The 23,320-nt window shown below is 38.2% G+C and overlaps 1 protein-coding gene across 2 annotated transcripts in view; it reads right to left on the reverse strand.

Moving 5' to 3' along the window:
• Positions 1-23,320, reverse strand: part of aff2 (AF4/FMR2 family, member 2) — a 211,308-nt gene that overhangs the window by 42,499 nt on the left and 145,489 nt on the right. For both annotated transcript variants that reach the window (XM_037780205.1, XM_037780204.1), the window contains exon 10: positions 17,024-17,061. In XM_037780205.1, coding sequence (XP_037636133.1) covers positions 17,024-17,061 — 38 coding nt within the window. The remainder of the gene's footprint in view (positions 1-17,023; positions 17,062-23,320) is intronic.

Here is a 23,320-nt window from a genome sequence, read left to right on the forward strand (position 1 = left end):
CATTAAACCAAAACAATGGGCTGAAAGATGCTAAAACGCTCTACCAAGCTGAGGGAAACTGCAGAGTCAGATGATAGGTCTCTGTGGGACACCTTTTACATTACAAAGGGGTCATTTGATCTACTGTTAATATAAAAATATTGATAGGTGCCTCTTTAAAGAAACCATATTACCATGTGCATATATTGTAGAAAGGATTAATACGAATTTATTTGGTATTGAACGTTAAAATAATTTGTTTCATAAACCACTCAGATCATATCAGCAATAAATTGAAATTTCAGACATTTATCATTCATCATTATTTTTGCATCACCACTGACAGCTGTAGAGCTGTACACTGTTAATTTTAGTTGTTTTGCATTGATACAGTATTTTCTGCTGGACTATAATGTGTGTGTATGTGTGTGTGTGTGTGTGTGTGTGTGTGTGTGTTCATCAGCTGCTGAGATGTGATGTTTCTTCGATCCGGATTGTCAAACACTGTTTCATTTTTTTTTAATTTTCCACAGTGAACAGCCTGTTCATACATGGATTACTGGAAGACTGAGATAGAGATGCCAGGCAGATGGCAATAAGAGACATATCCTGGACTTCTGTCGAGGGCTGTTTTTAAATGTCCCTTATTGCCTTTAAAGAATCTCTTGATATGTAACTAAAGAGAACCAAGAGCCCTATGAGTCAGCAGCAGCTCTCTTAATTCAAATCCAAAAGAAGATGTTTATACTGAATACTGAAACCAACATACAAAATGTCTTAGTACCTGCATATCCCCACGTTATTGATATTTGTCACATGGCGATAGTCACGTTTTTTATTGACGTTTGTGACGTATTTTCTAGTTGTGCTATGTTGTTTCCGTACGTATTTTACTTAGTTTATGTACTTATTTTAAGCCCAACCGTGACATTTCCCTTACCATAACTAATTGGTTTTCTTGCCTGAACCTAAAATTTGCATGGCGAACAAATGACACGCAAAAAGGCAAAAATGCGTACTCATGACACACGGAATGTCCGTGTAATGTCTTAGTACGGTTTCGTCATGGAAGCGTAGCCCCCACCCTCCGGTTCCCCCTCAAGTTATCTATGTGTCCGTCAGCACTTTTGCCGTTGCTTGCACTGTTTAGCGATGTTAGCTGCCAGCCGTTGCCATGTTGAGAGCCGTGGAGAGGCAATACAAATGCTCCCCATCCCACCGAAATAAATCACTTTCCCTGGTGGGCTAGCCCACTTTGTCGATACAACATTTGGCAAGAAATCAAGGAGAGAATAAACATCAACCAGCTGTCTGCTTTGTAGAGGTGTCCTGTTCTCACTTGTCATTAAAGCTGGAAATGCTGGATGAGATAGCATTTCTGGGATTGTCAGGCTTTGTCATGTATGGCAGTGCATAGTAGAATGTATGACAAATCTGCTGCATGTAATTCTTTATTCACTCTCTTATATTTACAACATGAAATGTCTCTTTGACTTGATGAGAGAAGCTCTCCAATGGGTTATACATGCTGTATAAAATCGTGCGAGGCCCATTTAATAAATTTGATGGTAGTCTTTTTTATTGCTTTTTCATTTGCCAAAAGATAAAACTGACTGGAAGCATGAGACGGGTCTATATTTCCCACACTGCTATGTTTGTGTTTTTGTTTAAATAGCACTGTGTGAAGTTAAAGGAAAGCGTGAGTGTCTTTTCCTCTCAATGGGATTTTCAGATGAGTGCTCTCTAGCCTATTTTATTCTGGCAACACAAACAGTATGAGCTGGAGGAACAAGATGAAAGGAGATGAGTATGTGTGTGAAAGCATTACATCTGGCTCGCTTTCCTCGCTTTTTTTCCCTCAGGAATCAGCCATTAGCCGTCGACAATAATTTAATGCCGTAGTCGGTGCCAAATTAAAATGCAACGCCAGCTGGTGCAGACTGACAGACTGGCTTCTTTTTTTAACTGGATATTTTAAATAGATTTCTGTGATGTTTTTTTTAAGTGAAAACATGTAAACTTCATCCAGGAGTGAATTTGTTCAATATTCACCCATTTGTTAACAGGTACGTTTCAGAGATGCACCAATTGCAATTTTCTTGGCCGATTCTGATTTCCAATTTTTTAAAAATCTGACCTGCCGATTCCAATTTTTGCAGATTTTCTTTCTATGAACTATAATTGACAGCAAGGCTCCAGACAAACTTTTTTCCACCACCGTCCCGGAAAAATAATTTCAACCATCCAGAAGTCAGTGTAAAGAATCAAAAATTTTAAATGTCATCCTTTTACTTTATTATTGCCATCTAGAAGTGTGTGTACTTTTACCTTTACTTTCGATGTAACGTTACTTTTGACAGCGATGTCTAGGAGTTCAGGAAGAACCTGAGCAGTCCTTAGCTGCCTAACATTAGCCTAACATGGTGCCTAATTAAGACACTATCTAGGGGCTGCGATGGTCCATCAGAATGAATTAACTCAATCAACTAACTGTAGCGTTATTGTGAATTAAAACGTTAGTTGCTCTAGCTCGGTCAACCTAATGACCACAAAGTTAACATCATTCGGTCGGCAACACAACACATACAAAGTGTCTGCTATAACCGTGTTAACTGGTGACTTTCAGCAGAAGGTGTCGTTGCTGCTCATAAGTGCCGGCAGCTGTGTCCTCGTAAAAACCTTCAATTTTACATTAATTAATTTTAAATACGTACTCATATGCGTTTTTATCTACACCAACCATTTAAGTAAGTTACTAAAAGCAACCACGCACACTTTTGACCTAAAGTCACCAGTTAATACTGGTAGCAAAAAGTAAAGTCACTACATTGCCACCGCAGTAATGGCAGCGGCGCTAGATGGCTGAACACACAAAGCGGTTGCCGGATACGTCTATAATTTGTATTGAAATGTATGTATCTATGAAAGTAGTCACAAAAGCATCCTGTAGTTTTCAGAGCTGAATAGAATCAGCTGGGTGTACTCAATGATCAAAATATTTAATCGCACTAGTTATGGTGTACGGTCTAAGACCTGCTCTATATATAAAGCGTCTCGAGACTTCTGTTATGATGTGACGCTATATAAAAATAAATTAAATTGAATTGAATTGAATTGAATGATTTTCCGTAATTAATCACAAATTAATTACACTTTTTTTATTAGTCCAAAATATTCAATACTCTTATCAACATGGGAGTGGAAAAATGTGATTGGTTTTATATTTTAGGTCTTTCAAAGTTAACGTAATAATAATCCGTTAATGCAAATTTCATTTTAACGCCACTAATTTCTTTAACCCATTAATGCAACCAATTTTTTTGGATGTCATACTAGCTTCTCATAAAGGAGGCTAAATAACGCTCCAAACTTCCACTAAATTTTGGCAAGGACAAACTATCATGGCCATTTTCAAAGGAGTCCCTTGACCTCTGACCTCAAGATATGTGAACGACACACTGAGAGCTGTTGTTGCCTGTTGGGCTTGAGTTTGCCATGTTATGATTTGAGCATATTTTTTATGCTAAATGCAGTACCTGAGAGGGTTTTTCTAGACAATATTGTCATCGTTATGTGTTGTTAATTGATTTCCAATAATAAATATATACATATATTTGCATAAAACAAGCATATTTGCCCACTCTCGTGTTGATAAGAGTATTAAATACTTGAAAAATCTCCCTTTAAAGTAAATTTTGAACAGTGAAAAACATGAAAAATGTGCGATTAATTTACGATTAATTAAGGACAATCATGCGATTAATTGCGATTAAATATTTTAATGGATAGACAGCCCTAATATTTATTATTGGAAATCAATTAACAACACAAAACAACGACAAATATTGTCCAGAAACCCTCACAGGTACTGCATTTAGAATAACAAATATGCTAAAATCATAACATGGCAAACTCAAGCCCAACAGGCAACAACAGATGGACAAATTGGCATGCTAAATTTTTACCTCACTTAGTAGGCTAATACGACTAAGTAAGCATCTCACACAATTTAGTGTGTCCAACCTTAAGCTTATAAGGCTTCACTAAAATATTTGCTGTGTTTTTTAAGCATTAACACAAAACAACGGACTTCAATGAATCTGCAACGTACACATCGTACAACAGGTACATTGATCAGCTACATTTTCCACCATTTCAGTATCAAAGATCACTCCCTGGATCCATTGCACTTCTAAAGCAAATCACAAAATCATTTGTATCTTTTATTCAGTCATACTTCTGTAAGGTTTTATTTCCACCTCAGCTTTCATTACCATCTTGGTAAACAGAACATAAAGAACTAAGGAAAATAAAAATAGCATATAAACACTATATTATAATTTATTTTTTCAGTGTGTCACACAGGTGTCTTTCTGTCGTTTCTATATCTTATACATCACTCAAGGTCTTCTGCTTATTTAGGACGCAGAGCCTTCACTCTCTATTTTCTGTGCTGTGTCAATGTTGCATAAGTAACACAGATAAGACTTACAAAATAGTCTTTGTCAGATCTTCAGGCTCCAGCGGAGGCTTCGGTGTCAGTCTGTTTATTTGAGTGATAAAATCACGAGCACAGCAGGGGAAATGAAAGCCTTACAGCCTCGACAAAATGATCTGTTGGTTTGATATGTCCAGTGGGCCTCGCTAGATCCACACGACACCCACATTACAAGCTGCGGCTAAGCTAGCAGCTACACTTATACAGTGACTTACAAATCTGCCGGTATTCATGGTTGGCGCCATCGACAAGGTCAGGTGGAGAACTGGCTGTAAGCAAATAAAAAACCTTTTACAGTACACCTGAGAGTTACCTAAAAAAGACTGTTGTGTGGCTGCAGGTCAGTTCACTCTTCATGTTATCAGTAGTCTTTCTCACTTCTCTAAGGCTGTGTTCAGACAGACACACTGTGTGAAAAACTGTCTTGAAATGGAAGGAATCTCTGTATGTATGTCCTTCAATTTTCTCGACAACCGTTCATCCGATCGACTTCACACTTGAGGATCCAAGGAAGTGCAGTGTTGAGTGCGAGCTCTTGAGATCTACAGGACCGATTTATTACTAGTGTGGTATGTACACATTGTGTAGTGTATTGAGAGCAAGGATGTATAAAGAGAACTGGATACAGCATTGGAGCCGGGCTCCCGTTCATTCCTATGAGAGTTGCTCAGTGGAGCATGAGGCCAAAATGGCTCGACTGCCGAGTGATAAAGTACCCGGATCATCTGGCGATCTTCCACATCCGTTGGGCCTATGGAGCAGGCACAGTAGCGTTTCCTTTGAATCCGCCTCCCAGCCCTTGCTCCAGTCTGGGGCTCATTCACATGAACGGAGGAAGGAAAATAACTCTGGATACGGCTGTGTTTTACAACTTTTAGGACCTAATGATTTAAATAAGAGCTATTCAAGTGTTTGTACTGGGAAGTTGATTTACCTAAAAACAAATCTATCCGGCGAGTTACTATAAGTCTACAGGAAAAAGTCCTTTTGGGCCCAATGGCAACACAGAAGTTGTAGTATCACCGTTTGGCCACTATGAAAATGTGCTTCACAGCCCGGCACTCTTGCTGGGGGCTTGATTGAGAGGGGATCCCTATTACCTTTTACACCACCGAACGGCATGCTGGGTACAGTGCTATCCGTCGCTCGCTACATTTGAGTGTTACAGTAATGAGTCCTAAAACCCGGAAATGAGTTAGCATTTCAGCACTTCTGGTTCCCTTGTCTGGAAGTCAATGGGTTATTTGAATGGGTTTTTAGTTAGATACCTGAAATAAGGTCTGTGGTTAACACAGGATGAAGAGATTTTAAAGTTTTGTTCTACCACATAAAATACACCAATAAACACCCCACTCATGAGTTTTGAAGTCTTTATGTGTCTTCAAAAAGGCGGTTGCTAACAGGTGACTAAACAAGACTACAAAATCACGCCGACTCGTCCGCTTTTACAGCCTTGTTGTGTATCCTCGCGCTCATGCGACCTAATTATAGCCTAACGTTAGCTTTTTACTTCTCACGATTGCATTTACACTTCAAAAATCATAAAAGTGCTGTTGATTTGTGGAGATTATTTTACGGAACAAAACGTGTAAGTATCATAAACGTGTGTTTGCCACAGATCTTATTTTCTGCAAAAAATCCAAAACCCAGCGGACAAATCCCATTGGCTTTTTTCGAGGGCACCAGGGAGATGCTAACTTCTGGGTTGGCCTACAAAAATACATCATCCCTGCAGCACTCTATTGATATTTGGCTTTATGAGTCTGCTAACTAGCAAGTAGCAAGTTAGCAAAGCAACCAAGAACAACATTTAAATAGCATTATTAGTCAGCACATATTTGAACTGTGAGTTCAACTACATTTCCTGCTCCTTCCACTCTGCCCTATCTCGTTCATAGAAGTTCGTAGAATTTATTTTGACATTGGCCTCAAATATAAAGACAAAAATTAGCAAGCTAGCGCGCCCCGCTGTCCCTCGACACACTCCCCTGTGCTCTTCTCCCGAGACTTCAGCTGCCTGTTTGGTCACCAGAGACAGTATGTCAGGCCCATTTTCCCTTTTAGATTGACGCTTTGCATGTTCAACCTTGACACGAGCAAATTTCTTGTTTACCTCCTGCATCTATTGATTGCGTCCTGAAGGCTACTGCCTCCCTTGTGCACTCCTCAACCTCCACCATCCTTGCTACTACCTTTAGAAAGAGTCTGCTATGTTTAATATTGGTCTGATTTTATAGTTCCTCCTACGTTTTTATAAATACATTAATAGGACAGTGAAAACAGATTTTACACATGGCTGGAGTTTTGATGATATATTAAACTACCTTGACCCAAACCACACTTCAGGGACAATTGTACTGGGATTACAGAAAAGAAAACTATTTATTTATTAGTTCTTTCAGTATTTATTTTCAGTGAGTTTTGAGTAGCTTTTAAAAGGACAAAGCATTCAGGCAGGCATTTTGTGTTTCTACTAGAACATGTTTACCTGCTTCAATGTTCAAAAAACACATTATTTTTCTCATACTGTCTGTCTGAATATACCTGTATTCACCCTCGGTGTGAAACGCTCCGTTTTACCGCCTGTCTCTTTAAGACCCCCTCCGAAAAAGCCCAGTCTGCTCTGATTGGCTTGCGAGAAAAATATGATGCACCTTTGCTTGTGGTTCTTAAGCTGTGGGGGGATATATTCTAATGAATGAATTCCTCTGTGACATAGGAAGGGGAGCCAAATCTGAATGGCTTGTTGAATCACATGTTTTCTGATCGAGGCAGCCCACAAAAAACTGACTGGGTTGTCTTATTTCACAGTTTTAACGGTTGGTAGCATATATCAAATTGACGCAATATATTACACAGACTTGTGACGGTTATGGAAAGTTAAAGTTACATCCCCTCTCTCGTACAATACCCGAGCTTCCAGCTCCACGGCTACTTCACTCAGAGTAGCTGTCAATCATGACCTCTCAGCCCCTTTTTGTAGCATCAAATAACTAATTAAAACCAAACCTATCAGAAAAATAAGCATGATAAGAACTACCTACAATGACAGAAACCATCGGAAAAATCTATTTGACGTATACTTTGACTTTGACTTTTAGTGCGGCCCATGTCTCATCCACTAACATGGAGGGGGCGGAATTTACGACTTACACTGCAGCCAGCCACCAGCGGGCGATCAAGATGTTCTGGCTTCACTTTTGGGAAGCTGTCATGTCTTCAGTCTTTATATACAGCAGTGGGGCTGGTGACTCAAAAAATTGGGGAGGACAGGAGGAAAACCAACCCACGCCGATGTCATGTTATTGTATTAAGTTATTTCTCGTATTTGCCCCTCTGCCCTGCAGGTGTGGCTAGACTAAATGTCTTAAAGATTGTCAGTTTTAGACAAAAAAGTAAATAGAATAAAAGTGATTTAGTATGAATACCCGGCAGGGTAGAGAAGGCTTTGAGCCTACATTTAGACCATAAAATACAAATATATATGTCAGGCAACAACAGCTGTCAGTGTGTCATTCATATATCTTGAGGTCAGAGGTCAAAGGACCCCTTTAAAAATGGCCATTCCAGTTTTTCCTCGCCAAAATTTAGTGTAACTTTGGAGCGTTATTTACCCTCCTTTGCGACAAGCTAGTGTGACATGGCCAATGAATTCCTTAATTTTTTTTGTGTCATATGATGCCAGTATCTTCACTCTAGCTTTAAAACGGAGCCCGCTACAACCTCAAAATCGCAAGTTGCGTTAATGCATGATATAAATTAGTGCCGTTAAAAATAATATATATATATATATGTGTGTGTAACAGTTAGATTTCAATAAATAAATAAAATGTGAAATTTTGTGATTTGTGTAACAGAGTTTGTTTGGTGTTTAGCCAAGAATGAATTAGGTGGGTGGGGTTGTGCCAGGGGAATTCATGACCTCAGTATTTCTAAGATCCTGGCAACGGCCCTGCATATATGAATGTTTGATCATACTCTTCTGTCAGTGAAATTAATGTTTGCAGATATCACTGGTTATGTAGTATTAACATTTATTGACTTACTGTATTTAGGTGCTATGTTGTCCAGATATCTACTGCCTGGATCTATTCATTATTTATACATATACTGTACTGTCCCATTCCTCATACCTGATTTCATAAAATGAGCAGATATTAGCATCCTATAATCATTATGTTTTCCTCCATATGCTCTTTTAAACCCTCCAGGGTCCATCTGCGCTACACTGTACTGTTCAGTTTTGGACTGTGTCACCATTAATTAACCAGCAGGAATTGAACATAAGGAGAACAATCAGCAGACAATAAACAGTTACAGCTTTTCTTTCTCCTCCCAATCGTCTCTGCTGGAAAACTGAATTGATCAGCCTCTGAAAACAATGGAGCGGATGGCTGTGAGCCAGCCAGGCCGTGGCTCAGATAAACTGCAGCCAGTAGAGACAAGATGTAACGGAGTGTGAAGCAGGAAGATCATGCTGAAAAACAGGTAAATATAGCTTCTTAAAGTGACTGAAGAACCGGGTGAGAATAAACGTAGAATTATAACGGTATTACAGGATTGAGAAGTGAAGATGTGGAGGCCATCTGGGCTCAGTTCATCTGTCATCTTATCATCTGCCTTCAGCTCGCTGGTTCTGCCCTCCACTTGGCAGGGCTTCGCGCTGCACAGCTGGCTTTACAATCTCTCTCTCTCAAACACTCACACTTTCTCATGTGTGTGTGTGTGTGTACACTCCAGCATGTGTGTGTGCGTGTGTTCGCATGCATACTTGCATGTGTGCTTGTTTATCCGACTCAGGGGTGCGTGTAAACCTGTGATATGTGGAGCCTTTTGAGGGGATTAATGAAATTATTGCAGTTACTCCATTGCATTTATACCAAATGTATAAAGCTTCTTGACTCACTAACAAGGCACTGGTGTATAATTGTACCAGAAGTGGAGGAATACCATTCAATTTACAGGGAATTAAACAGTAAATCCCTGTAAAATGCTATGTGGATTTAACGAAAAAATATATTTTTGAAGGGCACAGTACAGGTATCCATGGGAGGTAGTGAGACTGTTAATTCAATAACACACACCTGAGTCAGTTTGATACCTCTGTACTGCTATAAAATACTGAAAGACAGTGCCAGGGAGTGTGTATGGAGGATGGAACCTGCCAAAATAAAAAAATAAATCAATAAACTGATAAGAAGAGGCAGACACCGTTTGCTAGCTAGCTAGCATATAGTAATGCACCCTGACCCCATGATGACACACATTGAATGACAGCCCCCTCATTTGCATAATGAGACAGAAATGCATAAAGAAAAGAATACATAAATAAATAAATTTGGGGAAATAAATAAGGGGTGAAATGCAAAGGAAAAATTGTGGATAAATAAATACATAAAAATAATTATAAAATAAATACAAAATAAATGCTAAATAAATAAATAATAAATTAAAGGGGAAATAAAGTAAATAAATAAGGGAATTAATACAAAGATAAATAAATAAAGAAGCAAATTAAAACAGAAATGTCAATTTATGTCACATTTTATCGATTGGTTAATGTCTACATTTATTTTTAATAATTTATCTTTGCTATATTTAATGACATATTTATTTATTAATTGAGTCATTTATTTATTTATTCATTTATTTTGGCAGGTTCCGTCCTTATTCAGAAAAACTCAATGCAGAGGTAAACCCACATATTCATGCATTGTTTGTCTTTGTGTGGTGTGTGTGTGTCAATCATCAGAAAAGTGTTTTCTCATCATCTAATCACTCAGAACAGATCGTCTTGCACACTGCACTGAGAGGTATTATGTAATTAGTCATGTTAAACTTACAATACTAAGATCGTGTCTCATGTATCAGATAAAATCAGATCTTTATTGTAGATGGTTCATGAATTATGAATTATGAATTTCAAGCCTGAAAAATAAAACTTTTTCACCTTGTCACAAGCACAGTTGCTGATGGGTTCCATTCAGCAGTGTGTGCATGTGTGTCTGTGTATTTGTGCTTATGTGTGTGTGTGTGTGTGTGTGTGTGTTTGCCCGGGGCAGTACTGTGGGGAAAGCTATAATAGGTTTCCATTCCTACATATGTAGTGTAACGCTCCCTGGCAGCAGCAGGAGTGACGGTGTTTGAAGAAGTGCATCACATTTGAACTTGTGTCACACCTGACTGGCAGCCTCCATGCTGCTGAACCTGTCTGTGCTTTAAACCTGCCGACATGTTTCTTATGTGAATGTTGTATTAGTGATCATGATTGTAAGCACATTCATCTCTGGTGGGTGGCATCACAAGAGGAGTCAAATGAGACGACTGATTTCTTTTTCAGAAGGTTTGCGTTCCTGCAGTCAAATCATTCTGGATAAATAACTGATTAACAAGTAAACTTCTATTGGTATCTGGTATCAAAGCACTGTAAGGCTGGCTCTCATAATACCAGGAAGTATTAATTAATTTTAATTTAATTTACTGGGTTACCACCACCACCCACTTGGAAGCAGACTGATACTGCATTTTCTTTCATTTCCCTGGGATATCTGATTTCAAAATGTATCAATTTCACCAGGCCAAACAGACATTATTACAGCAGCAAACACTCGAGAAGACAAAATCTGCACATATATTTTGTGTGTTGCAAAACAGAGGAAGTTATGACGTAGCTTATTGGACGTAGCTACGGAAGCCCTGAAAGGCAAGCAAGATTTTTTTTTTTCTGGTGATCTATATTGTAAGTCTGATCTAAATTGTTTTCTCTCATGTGTTTATGACAAAAAACACTTCGAAAAATTTGCCTGAATATTTTTTTTCACCTGAAGAGATTTTAACGTTTTGTTCTATGACAATAGTTACACCAATAAACACCCGATTCGTGAATTCTGAAGCTTTTACGTGTTTTAAAAAAAGCGGTTTCTAACAAGTTGCTAACAAGTGGCTAAATGAGACTACCAAACGTCATCACTCGCAACGCTAGTCTGCCTTTAGCTTAGTGGTGGTGACATGAAACATTCGACTGTAGGGTAGTTTGTATATAGCCTAACGTTAGCTTTTTACTTCTAGCAATTGCATTTACACTTTTACAAAAATCATAAAAGTGCTGTTCATTTGTGAAGATTATCTTACTGAACAAAACATGTAAGTATCATAAATGTTTGTTTGCCACAGATCTTTTTTTCTGCAATAATCCAAAACCCAATGAAAAAATCCCATTGGCTTTTTGTCGAGGGAACCAGGGCGATGCTAACTCCCTGGTTGGCCGACAAAAATATGTCATCTCTGCATCACTGTATTTACGCACCAACCAACCACGTGAGTGTGCTAACACTCTGGCTGATCTCTCCTTCTCCCATTGTCTCTGAATAAGAATAAATTGGAACCATAAAGCCTCAGGACAAGCACAACTTTTTCACTCAAGTTGAAACATTTTCGACTCACGTGGTCACGTGTTAATGCTATTGCTATACTAAAATAATTAGAGTAAAAAGACAGATCTACAGGGCATTTTTCCTCAGCAGGGTATATTTGATAAAAGATAGGATATAATGAAGAAAATACTGGGAAGCAGATAGCACAAAGATGTTAAAGATTACAGAGCAGAAATATAAAAAATGATACGGTGGAATAAACTAGGGTGGGATGGATGGGGTGGGTGGTGTGTGTGTGGCAGCAGAATAACGATTGGTATGTGGGTGAGGTTGTCAGAGCAAGGATTAAAAAAAATAAATATATATATGTGTGCGTCTGTATGGATGGTGTGAGGAGTGTGGGTGAGAGAGTGTGTGTGTGTGAATGTGTGTGTGTTGCTCTCCATGGGGGATATAGCCAGTAGATCGCTCGCAGCATCTCTAGTCCCAGCGTCCCCCCGGATATGTGTATGTGTATGTGTGTATGTGTGTGTGTGTGTGTGTGGTGCTCAGTAGATTGGGCTGCAGAGTGAATGGGCTCATTAGCGGTAGCAGAGTAACACATGGCCTGGGGCACACACAGACACACAGCACACGCTCTCTCTCTCTCTTTTTCTCACACACACACACAGTCACACTCCAGACTTGCATACTAATGCCTTCAGACTGTGAACACAACGAGCCTCATTTATAAAAGATTCTTATATTCTTATGCACCAGGCTGAGCTTTACAACACATTCCAAGCAAAAGAAAAAAAAATGAACTTATGAAAAATTGATTTTGGTGCCACAATCATCTGTGTACATGAATTTGCTCCAATGTTCTGTGATGTTACAAATGCAACTAACAATTTTTTTCCCCATGATTAATTAGGTGACATGTTCCCACAAGATGTTACAGGAAGACAATCATGTATCACAATGTGTTGCCCACACAGAGTGTAACTGTGGAAAATGGAAATAGTCTTCATCACCTCCAGAAATGACAAAGAAAAGACGAGAAAAGTTGTTATGGACAGTCGTTCATCTAAATTGTCTCCAGCCTGTTGCCTTGAGGTCTTTGCACATCAAGTCCGTATGTGTCTTTTAATCCGACGTATGATAAAAAAAACGTACTCCAAATCAGTATTTGAATGCTTCGTTTTTTATTTTTTTTTATTTTTATTTTTTTATTTAAGTATGTTATAATAAAGTATAAATCCCAAAATAGCAAATGAAATAAGGAATAATCCCACAACATTATTCATAACTCATATTTAACATCAAATATTATTAGTGTTTCTCAGACAGATATCGCTGTTTGTTATGTGTAGAGGTGCATGTGTCAGCCTGCTACACCGCGTCGTGCTGCAAAGCTTCGAATACCTTCAAATACGTCTCACCGAAGCTTCGAAGCCCAAAAAATGGTATTCATGACAGCACTAACGCACAGAAAAACTTGCACACTGAGTTTGATAAGTTTTATTATTAAATTTGTTGCGAAAATTTGCTATAGAAGACAAAACTGAATTAATTACGTGGGTGAAATGGATAGCACTAGTCCAAAACGGGCCTAATGAATGAATGACATTAGCAAGAAGCTATTGTTTAGCTGCCTAGAGCACAATCACTGCTGTATAATCTTTCCTACATTTGGAATAATTTTTTGTGACAATCCCCAATTCCAAGCTGTTCTACAGTCACCTGCCACAATATATCTTTAAATTCAAAATTTCTGTATTCTCTTATTTCTTTATCTTAAAGTGCTTTGTGCTTGGAGACAAAGTAAATGTTTATCTTGCTATTTTGGATGATGACATTTGCACAGATGGTGGCTCTGAGTGGACAAACAACCCTCTTTTGCCTTTTGATGGATGCGAAAAAAAAACACAGAAAATCAAACCTGTTCCGAAAACTTTAATGATGAACAAAAGCTTCGGAATCGGTGTGTAAATGTGATTGACACAACATGAGGTCGTACTTATTTTTAAACGTGCAACAATTTCGGTCGGAAAATACGGACTTTGTGTGCAAAGGCCTCTTGTCGGTATAGACAATAATATGGACTCTCAATAAAACACCAACAAACAAGGATTACATCCTTTTCAGAGATGAATTGATTTTTTTTACCATGCTCCAAGCCTGTACTGACATCACAGTACTTTATGTGAATTCCGGGTAATGAAGTGAAGACATTGCAACGAATTTGACAAAAGAAAGTCTTCCAGCATAAACCACAGTAACTCCAGCCACCTGCTGGGATGATTGACAAGGACAAGGAGGCTTCTGCTTACTACAATGCTTTCATTGACCCGGAGATGATTAAATATTCTCTGATATTTTCTGCCACTGATCATCAGATGTGGTCAATTATTTATCATTCACCGTCAAATTGAGTCTATATCGCTACATTTTGATTTTAAATTCCAGAATAAACCCTCACACGTCTTTAAAGGTATACAAAGTAACTTTTATGCAAAACTAGGGCAAAGCAATTCTTAGTCGATTAACACTAAAACGATTTAACTAATCAGTTGATTTAATCGACAGATCTGTAAAACTGAATTTCTCCACAAAGAATCATATAAAAGCACCACTTTAAATCTTGTGTTTACCAGAGATGTGCTCATAAGTTTCTTGAAATAAGTCATTCATGAGAAAAAAACATAAAAAACAATTAATCAACTAAAGAAATAGTCAACTAAGACCAAAATGACAGATTAGTCGACAAATCGAATGAGAGGGGGCGGCCCTGAGTTAATGCATTTCTATCAGGTTGCTATTTCGTCAGAGGACTCATGAGCCTGTATTAGTTTGATATATTAGTAATATGACAGTTGAGCAAAGTGCATTAATGTAGCAGCAGTATCGTAGTCAGGGCAAAGTCACAAATATAACCGGCCAAACAAACACATAACGCTAGCTAATATTAGTGCTTCGCGATGGTCAACATTATCTACTGTTAGCTCACTGTCATATTACTAATATATCAGGCTTGTCATGCCGGTGGTCTTTCCTTCAACATCGTGGATGTAACCTTCAATCCAGTTGCTGTGTCCCATGTTTGGATTCTTTTGGGGATCTTTACAGACTTGTCTGCCCACATTTGATTGTTTCATCACTTAGCTGGGGTATACAAGTCAAATGTTTGGACCCATAACTATATAGCAGACAGACTAGTTTCAAGGAGGCTCCGTCTTTAGTTATTGTTTTGATTGAGAGACCCTGAGCAGCAGAAAATGACATGCATTTAAGAAGCTTTAAGAAGCAGCAGTGGATTTAGTTCTGTGTTAACCCTGGTTGGTTTGTTAAATCTATAAAAATAGGGATGTCAATCGATTAAAATATTTAATTGCAATTAATCGCATGATTGTCCATAGTTAATCGCGATAAATCGCAAATTAATTGCACATTTTTTATCCTTTCAAGTATGCAAGTATTCAAGTATTTATTGCTCTTATCAACATGGGAGTGGGCAAATATGTTGCTTTATGCAAATACATGTATATATTTATTATTGGAAATCAATTAACAACATAAAACAATGACAAATATTGCCCAGAAACCCTCACAGGTACTGCATTTAGCATAAAAAAAAAGAAAGAAATCATAACAACTCCAGCCCAACAGGCAAGAACAGCTGTCAGTGTGCTGACTTGACTATGACTTGCCCAAATTATCATAAAGTGGGCATGTCTGTAAAGGGGAGACTCGTGGTTACCTATAGAACCTATTTTCATTCACATTGCTAACATGACATGGTTGTTACCAATGAGTTTCTTTGGTTTTCCAGTTTCATATGATACCTGTATCTTTACTCAAGCTTTAAAACTTAACCTGCTACAACCTCCGATAGATAGATTGCGTTAAAAAAATTAGTGCCGTTAAAACGAATTTGTGACAGCCCAAATAAAAAAGCATTTTATAAAAGAGCAACATGTTTGTATATTAAAATTGCAATGTAATTATACCAGTCAAATAACTCCAATAGACTTAAAAGTAAAATATTTCTCTCTGAAATGCAGTGGAGTAAAAGCAGAGGGTAGCATACAATGGAAATACTTATGTAAAGTACAAATACTTCAAAATTGTACCTAAGTACAATATACTGTATATCTCAAAGCAATATTAAAGAGGAGGGTTCTGCACATTTCTAAACAAGTTTAATAAAAATCTAATATTAAAGCCAGGAAAAAGCTTTTTTTAATTCAACAACACACCACCTTGATATTCACCCATATGTTCACCATATGCTCTCCGTTTTTGGATGAACGTCACATGTTTAATTTGTGTTAAGCCATAATGAGACTACATTTAGTAAAAAGAGGCCTGAGGTAATCTTCCTCACCGACCTTCCATCATTATGTACTAGTATGTATCTATGTATGATGATACACAGGATTTTATGTCTCAACCGTAATCCCAGGTGAGCCCGCAGAAGCCCGGCTCAGATGTGGAGAGATTTATGCACTAACCTACAAATAGTGAGCATAGAGGACATCTGCTGCCTAATTCCAAATGGTGGAGTTGAGTGTGTGGCTGGTGACTGGGGTTATCAAGTGGGCACCTGCCACCACAGATGTTTCAGTGAATTAGAGCCACTACACCTCCGGAAAGCTTAATAGTGGCTGTATTTGCGGTAACCTTCAGACATTACTAATCCTAGACTGAATCTTTGATCCACACTTAAACAGCATCCAGTAACCTTAGCCTCTCCGTCTTTTAGATTTAACGAGATAGCCACAGTCACAGTGACGTCTTTGACCTCAACAGCGCTCCCGACAACAACTACAGAGGATCATCCAACACTGACCACGACTGTCTCAATTCTATGTTTCAGGGCAAAGAGCGTTTATTTATAGCTTGGTTTATACTGAAAGTCACACACTGACTTTATATACTCTGCCAAAAAAAGACACACTGGCCACCAGATAATACAGAAGGATGATGCTTTAGCTAAATGTCTTCATGCAGACTACACCTAGATTACACTTACATTTCTCTTAGCCAAAACAGCATGTAACAAACTACACCTAACAAGCTTGTATATACTGTATACAAAATGTGAACATCTCTTCTCCATTTCGTTGTACCGCAATAGGTTGAGATAAATAAATCACAATGTTACAACACAGAGTGCGGCCATTTGTCTTACCTTAGGGCTGTGCCTCTGGCTTTGGGCTTGTCAGACACCTGTCAATACACACACACACACAAACTGTAAGTTATATTATTATGTTCAGTTTAAATTCTGAGTAAAGCATTTTGTTGGAGAAACTGTGGGAAAATAGGGGACCAAGTCAGATGGGTTGTTGTGACAAAACTGTGATATTATAATGCAACAACGGACATGCCATTGCTATGTTCATCTGTAACTGACTCTGCTCTGCTGCAAATGCCCCCTTTTGTAAAAGTCTATTTCTTCTATCTTTTTTTTCTATTTTTATTATTCTTTTTTTTATGTATATATAGGTATGTATTTATTATAGGACTGTCAAAAATGATAATAACGCCTTAACGCAAATTCATTTTAATGCCACTAATTTCTTCAATGCATAACGCAACTTGTTTTTAGGTTGTAGCGGGCTCAGTTTTAAAGTAGAGTGAAGATACTGGCATCATATGAAACCACAAAACCTAAGGAATCCATCGGTACCAACCATATCATACTAGCTTGTCACATAGGAGATAGGAGGATACATAATGCTCCAAACTTATGCTAAATTTTGGCGAGGAAATTTTTGAAAATGGGTTCTTTGGGGACCCACGATTCTCCCCTTTACAGACATGCTCACTTTATGATAATCACATGCAGTTTTGGGGCAAGTCATAGTCAAGTCAGCACACTGACACACTGACAGCTGTTGTTGTCTGTTGGGCTGCAGTTTGCCATGTTATAATTTGAGCATATTTTGTATGCTAAATGCAGTACCTGTGAGGGTTTCTGGACAATATTTGTTATTGTTTTGTGTTGTTAATTGATTTCCAATAATAAATATATACATACATTTGCATAAAGCAGCCTATTTGTCCACTCCCATGTTGATGAGAGTATTAAATATTTGACAAATCTCCCTTTAAGGTAGTATTTGTGTTGTTTTTCTGAGGTCTTATGTCAGGGAATGTTCTGTTTTGTTAAAAATAGAAAAGTTAAAAGATAAAAAAAAAACTAAGTACAGTTTTATTATTGCTTTGACTGAACTCATGTCAATATTTAAAAGCTGCAGAACATGGGTGAATTTGCTCTGTTGTTTTGCAGACGTACAGGATATTACCAGCATGTGTCTCCATAGTAACAAATATGGCAATATAATGAATTTTGTTTGTGACCCATGAACATGAATGACCAACATGATGATGGATGTCAGTGGGTGGCGTGCATCTTGTCGGGTTATGTTCATGTTAAGTGGCAACTGTGAGGCTGTTTGATGAATCCATGACTGACAGTGAAGATCAATGATGAAACAAAGGTCTGCACTTATTGATCCTCTAATTCAATTTATCAAGTCTCTACAAACATACACAACAGGAGGTATGTGTTTGTCGCAGCAAAATGTAGGCTACAGACAAAAACATAAATTATTATACTGCGTAGCAACGTAGTTGGGGGTATATAGCTCTCCGTGTGTCCGTCCTTCCATCCGTCCTTTTCGTTTCCGAAGCAGAACTCGGAAGTTTGAGGTCGTGCCAAACTAGCCGCTAGGCAGGCATTACGCAAATGTGTTACTCTGTGACATCACCAAGTTACAGAAGAAAAGGCTTGACTTCAAGCGGGGCGTTTCAGGCAGTTCAGGAGCAGTGTTTCTGTGGGGGAGAGTAACTTCCTTTGGTGTGGACTTTGGGCTTCGTAACTTTGCAGGCCTTTTACATGCACAAAAAACTATATAATACACTAAAAGAAAAGGGAAATAGCAAAAAGCAGAATAGGTCCTCTTTAATACTACTACTATTACCACTATTAAATATGTAAGTTTACCAGTTTTACTAATATGGAATGGTGTGACAGAGTATAAAGGCCATTGTAAAAAAGTCTTTGATTTATATTAGAAATAAGAATACAAGAAAAAAAAATCGTAACATAAAGTTGTAATTCCTTCAGGAAAAAAGGTTTAATATTTTGAGAAAAGTAGTAATATTTAAAGAGAAAAAACTTTTTTAAAGAACAGTTTTTTAAATATATATATATTTTAACAAGTCATAATAGAACAAATAGTTTTAATAGTATATATGGAGTTTTATAATTGGTCTGGGCATGACACAATAAATAACACAACTGAGTGCCAACTACAAAAAAATCATAATAATAGTAACATAATATATTCTTTATTTATACAGCCTTTTCAACAAGACTATATATAAATAAATAAGGTTAGTGAAGTACTTTAAAGGGAATAAAAACCACAGAATAAATCAGACTGCACTGATCAATACAACTTGAAGACACTATGCAGCTTTTCCCTTTCACCCACTTAAACCTCCATCTGACCCTCAATCTGCTCTCTTTCTCTTCCTCTCTCATTCCTCTTAGAGAAGAAGAGGTTTTTTCTCTCGTCATTAAAATGAGAAAAAAACCTCTCTCCTCTTTATCCTCTCCTCTCCTTGTTTCCTCCCTGCCCTCTCTCTTCACCTCAGCCTCTGTTCACTCCTTTATTTCTATTCATACTTCCCCTCCTTTCAGTAAAAGAATGGGGTGATTAAGTTTGTCAGTGAAGCCTTTCCTCCCCTCCCTTCTCCCCTCGCATCCTCTTTTCCTCCCTCCATCAACTCAGAGTCAATTTTGTACATGACTACATCAATTACAATAACAAAACAAAAACAACAAACTCAATTTCTGCAAATATCAGCCATTAATTCATCTTCAAGCGCTGAAACCCAACAATTAAAATGAATTACTCAAACAAAAACGGGACCTTTTTTCTCCCCTCTGGCTTGTTGTTTCTCTTTGTCTCTCTCTAAGAATGAGGTGATTAACTGGACCAGTGAAGTTTCTGATAGATCGATGCGTAGCTGCAGGCTAGAACAACAAACCTCCTCAGATCTTTGGCTTTGGGAGACTTGCAGGGCTCACGGAGAGGATCTATGAGTGAATATATTTAGCTAGCTGGTGGCTTTACTTGGATTTAAATAAAGAACAACCCAACCGGTATTTATTCACTCAATCTCCTCGGTTACAACACAGCTGTAAGTATTGTTCCTGACAAAGAGGGCAAGCTGTTTTACCGAAAGCATGACAATTCAAACCTTAAAGCTTTGGAGACGTAAAGCGCTCTGTATATGATTTACTCTCATTCATCAAATCTCCATATCCTCTTTTCCATGTGGGTGCGAGGCATCACAGTATTTCACATCATGGCGATACAGTTTTAACAAGGCTTTAAACACCCCCGCACCACCTTCAACTGTAGCTGAACAATGGATTCTTCGCTCCGTCTGTACGGTGTCACTTTACTTTGCGTGAGACACGTTATAAAGCGCTTCTAACACCTGAACAGCGGGTTCAAAACCCTGATTTTCTGATGCAACTCTTGCGCTGAGGTTGCACTGCAGGAAACATAGCAGCTACTGGATTTCCACTAGTGCAAAACAAAGAGACTCTATATCCCGAATTTTAGCATCTATCCATCTGCTGCCAGTTGGATTTAACACAGCTGGTCCACTGGACACTTTTATATTCCCACTGACATCTGAATGTGCACAGAAATAATATTAGCCTTTAGAATTAAATGCATATCTTTAATCTTTTAGAGCCAAATTACATATTCATGCATGATTAGATAGACAATCACTCATCCTTGACTAGTTAGTTTGACACCAACCGTGTACAGTAGGTAACAGACAAAATGAACACATGTTTTTCTTTCTCACTTGTCAACCAAGATGAGATTTCTCTATTTACTCACCTGCCTTTAAGCCCTTGTAACTTTCACCCCTTCAGTGACCTTTTGACCTTACTGATCGATGCCTCCCTATAAACACACACAGACTCTTGTTTGCTGTAGTTTTGTGCTGACCATCTGTTACAAGTTCTCTCTGTTTCAAGGTCGATTAGTAAGTAGCCTCTGCACTCTGAATTCTTTCCCGGATGCATTGCTGCTGAAATTCTACAGTACTCTGTTTGACCTAATGTGACTGTGTATGTAATACAGTGGCCGTACGCTGGACTCAAACTGAGTTAAAAGGATAGTTCAGGTGCTTTGAAGTGAGGTTGTATGAGGTACTTATCCATAGTCAGTGTATATTTCCTACAGTAGATGACGGTCGGCACGCTCCTAGTTTGGAGAAACAGGTGGGAGTACCAGCACCAGAGCAAAGAAATGTACTGCTGTGGACAGGGCCGACAGCAAAACATATTTTAGGGTCAAATTAATCGCAAATGAATCACACATTTTTATCTGTTCAAAATGTACCTTAAGGGGAAATTTGTCAAGTATTTGATAGTATAGTATTTAGTATTTAATACTCTTATCAACATGGGAGTGGACAAATATGCTGCTTTATGCAAATGTATGTATATATTTATTATTGGAAATCAATTAACAACACAAAACAATGACATATATTGTCTAGAAACCCTCACATGTAATGCATTTAGCATAAAAAATATGCTAAAATCATAACGTAGCATACTCAAGCCCAACAGGCAACAACAGCTGTCAGTGTGTCAGTGTGCTGACTTGACTATGACTATGACCAAAACTGCATATGATTATCATAAAGTGGGCATATCTGTAAAGGGGAGACTCGTGGGTACCCATAGAACCCATTTCATTCACATATCTTGAGGTCAGAGGTCAAGGGACCCCTTTGAAAATGGCCATGACAGTTTTTCCTTTCCAAAATGTAGCGCAAGTTTGGATTGTATTTAACCTCCTTTGCCACAAGCTAGTATGACATGGTTGGTACCAATGGATTCTTTAGGTTTTTATAGTTTCATATGATGCCAGTATCTTCATTCTAGCTTTAAAACTGAGTCCACAACATCCTCCGAAAGATCAGTTGCGTTAATACGTTAAAGAAAATTAGTGGCGTTAAAACCAATTTACGTTAACGCGTCATTATCGCATTAACCTTGACCGCCCTAAAAATTACAGTTTTTTTGTTAGGAGTCTGGTAGGAGAGAGAATATGGATACAATGGCTTCAGTTCTTCATCGCAAAGGGCTGTCTGACGGCAAGGTAAACCATCAAAAATATTCTAAATACGGCATACACATAAACTGATATTGATTCTTTTAGGACGCTAAAACATGTTGTGCTGCCAGCCTCGTCCACAGCAGTACATTGCATTACAGTGCTGGTACTCCTGTCTGTCTCTCCAAGCTGGGGGCGTGCCAATCGTCATCTACTGGAGGTAATACACTGACTATGGATAAGTACCTCATACAACCCCACTTCAAAACACCTGAACTATCCCTTTCAGTACTAAGCCGTAGCACTACACCTACCTCATAACCTCTACAATCATCAAAAAACATGATAAGACACATTTACTGAATTATAGCACCGAGTTAGCAGAGGCTGGTGATTATACAGACAGTAAAGTGAACTGTGTGAAAAGCACCAGAGCAAAAAAAAAAGCATAATTATACCAAAAACTCTTTAAGCTTCTCTAATTAAAGTTGTGCTTCATACAGTGTTTTCTTGTCCTTGTCTTGGTGTCCTTGTGTTCTCTACAAACAGCCACACATGCTTCGCTTTTTCAGCTTTTCCAGTTTTTTTTCCTTATTTATGAAACACGTTTGCCACCGCATATTTAAACCAGCCAAAACTGTGATTTGAGGCATTCCATAACTATATGCTTTAGATGCTTGGTGGAAAGTGGTAAGACTTAACTTCAGGACCATTTTCAGTAGATGCAGATCCCACATGCTGACAAGTACATAAACATGAACTTATGTTTGCATTCAGTGTTTCTCTCAAAACACACTGTGTGCATCTCTAAGGCCCAACAAACCAGTTGAATGTATTTTCCATTCTCATAAAACACTGTGATAAACACATCTGATGTTTTTTTAAATATGTTTTGGTCCTGCATTGTTCACAGTATGTGTTTGCAAGCTAGCGGTCTTCTTCTTCAAATCTTTTTACTGGTGCATTAGAGCCACCAACTATTGATCAGTGCAATAGAATTAAACCATCACTGAGGAAAGTGTATTACGTTGTCCGCAAGCTCATACATGTACATGTGTGTTCTCCTCAGTGGGCAACCTCCGGGTCTGAAAAGTGAAGCGTAAGTGCCTTAAACTTGCATTATCTCTAATAGCCAGCAGGGGGCGACTCCTCTGGTTGCAAAAAGAAGTTTGATTGTATAGAAGTCTATGAGAAAATGAGCCTACTTCTCCCTTGATTCATTACCTCAGTAAACATGTTAACATGAGTTTATGGTCTCAATCTCTAGTTTGAAGTCTTCTTTAATACAGCATGATGTTCATTTAAATTATGGTCCCATTTAG

The sequence above is a fragment of the Sebastes umbrosus genome, chromosome 9 (genome assembly GCF_015220745.1).
Source record: "Sebastes umbrosus isolate fSebUmb1 chromosome 9, fSebUmb1.pri, whole genome shotgun sequence".
NCBI classification, from domain to species: domain Eukaryota; kingdom Metazoa; phylum Chordata; class Actinopteri; order Perciformes; family Sebastidae; genus Sebastes; species Sebastes umbrosus.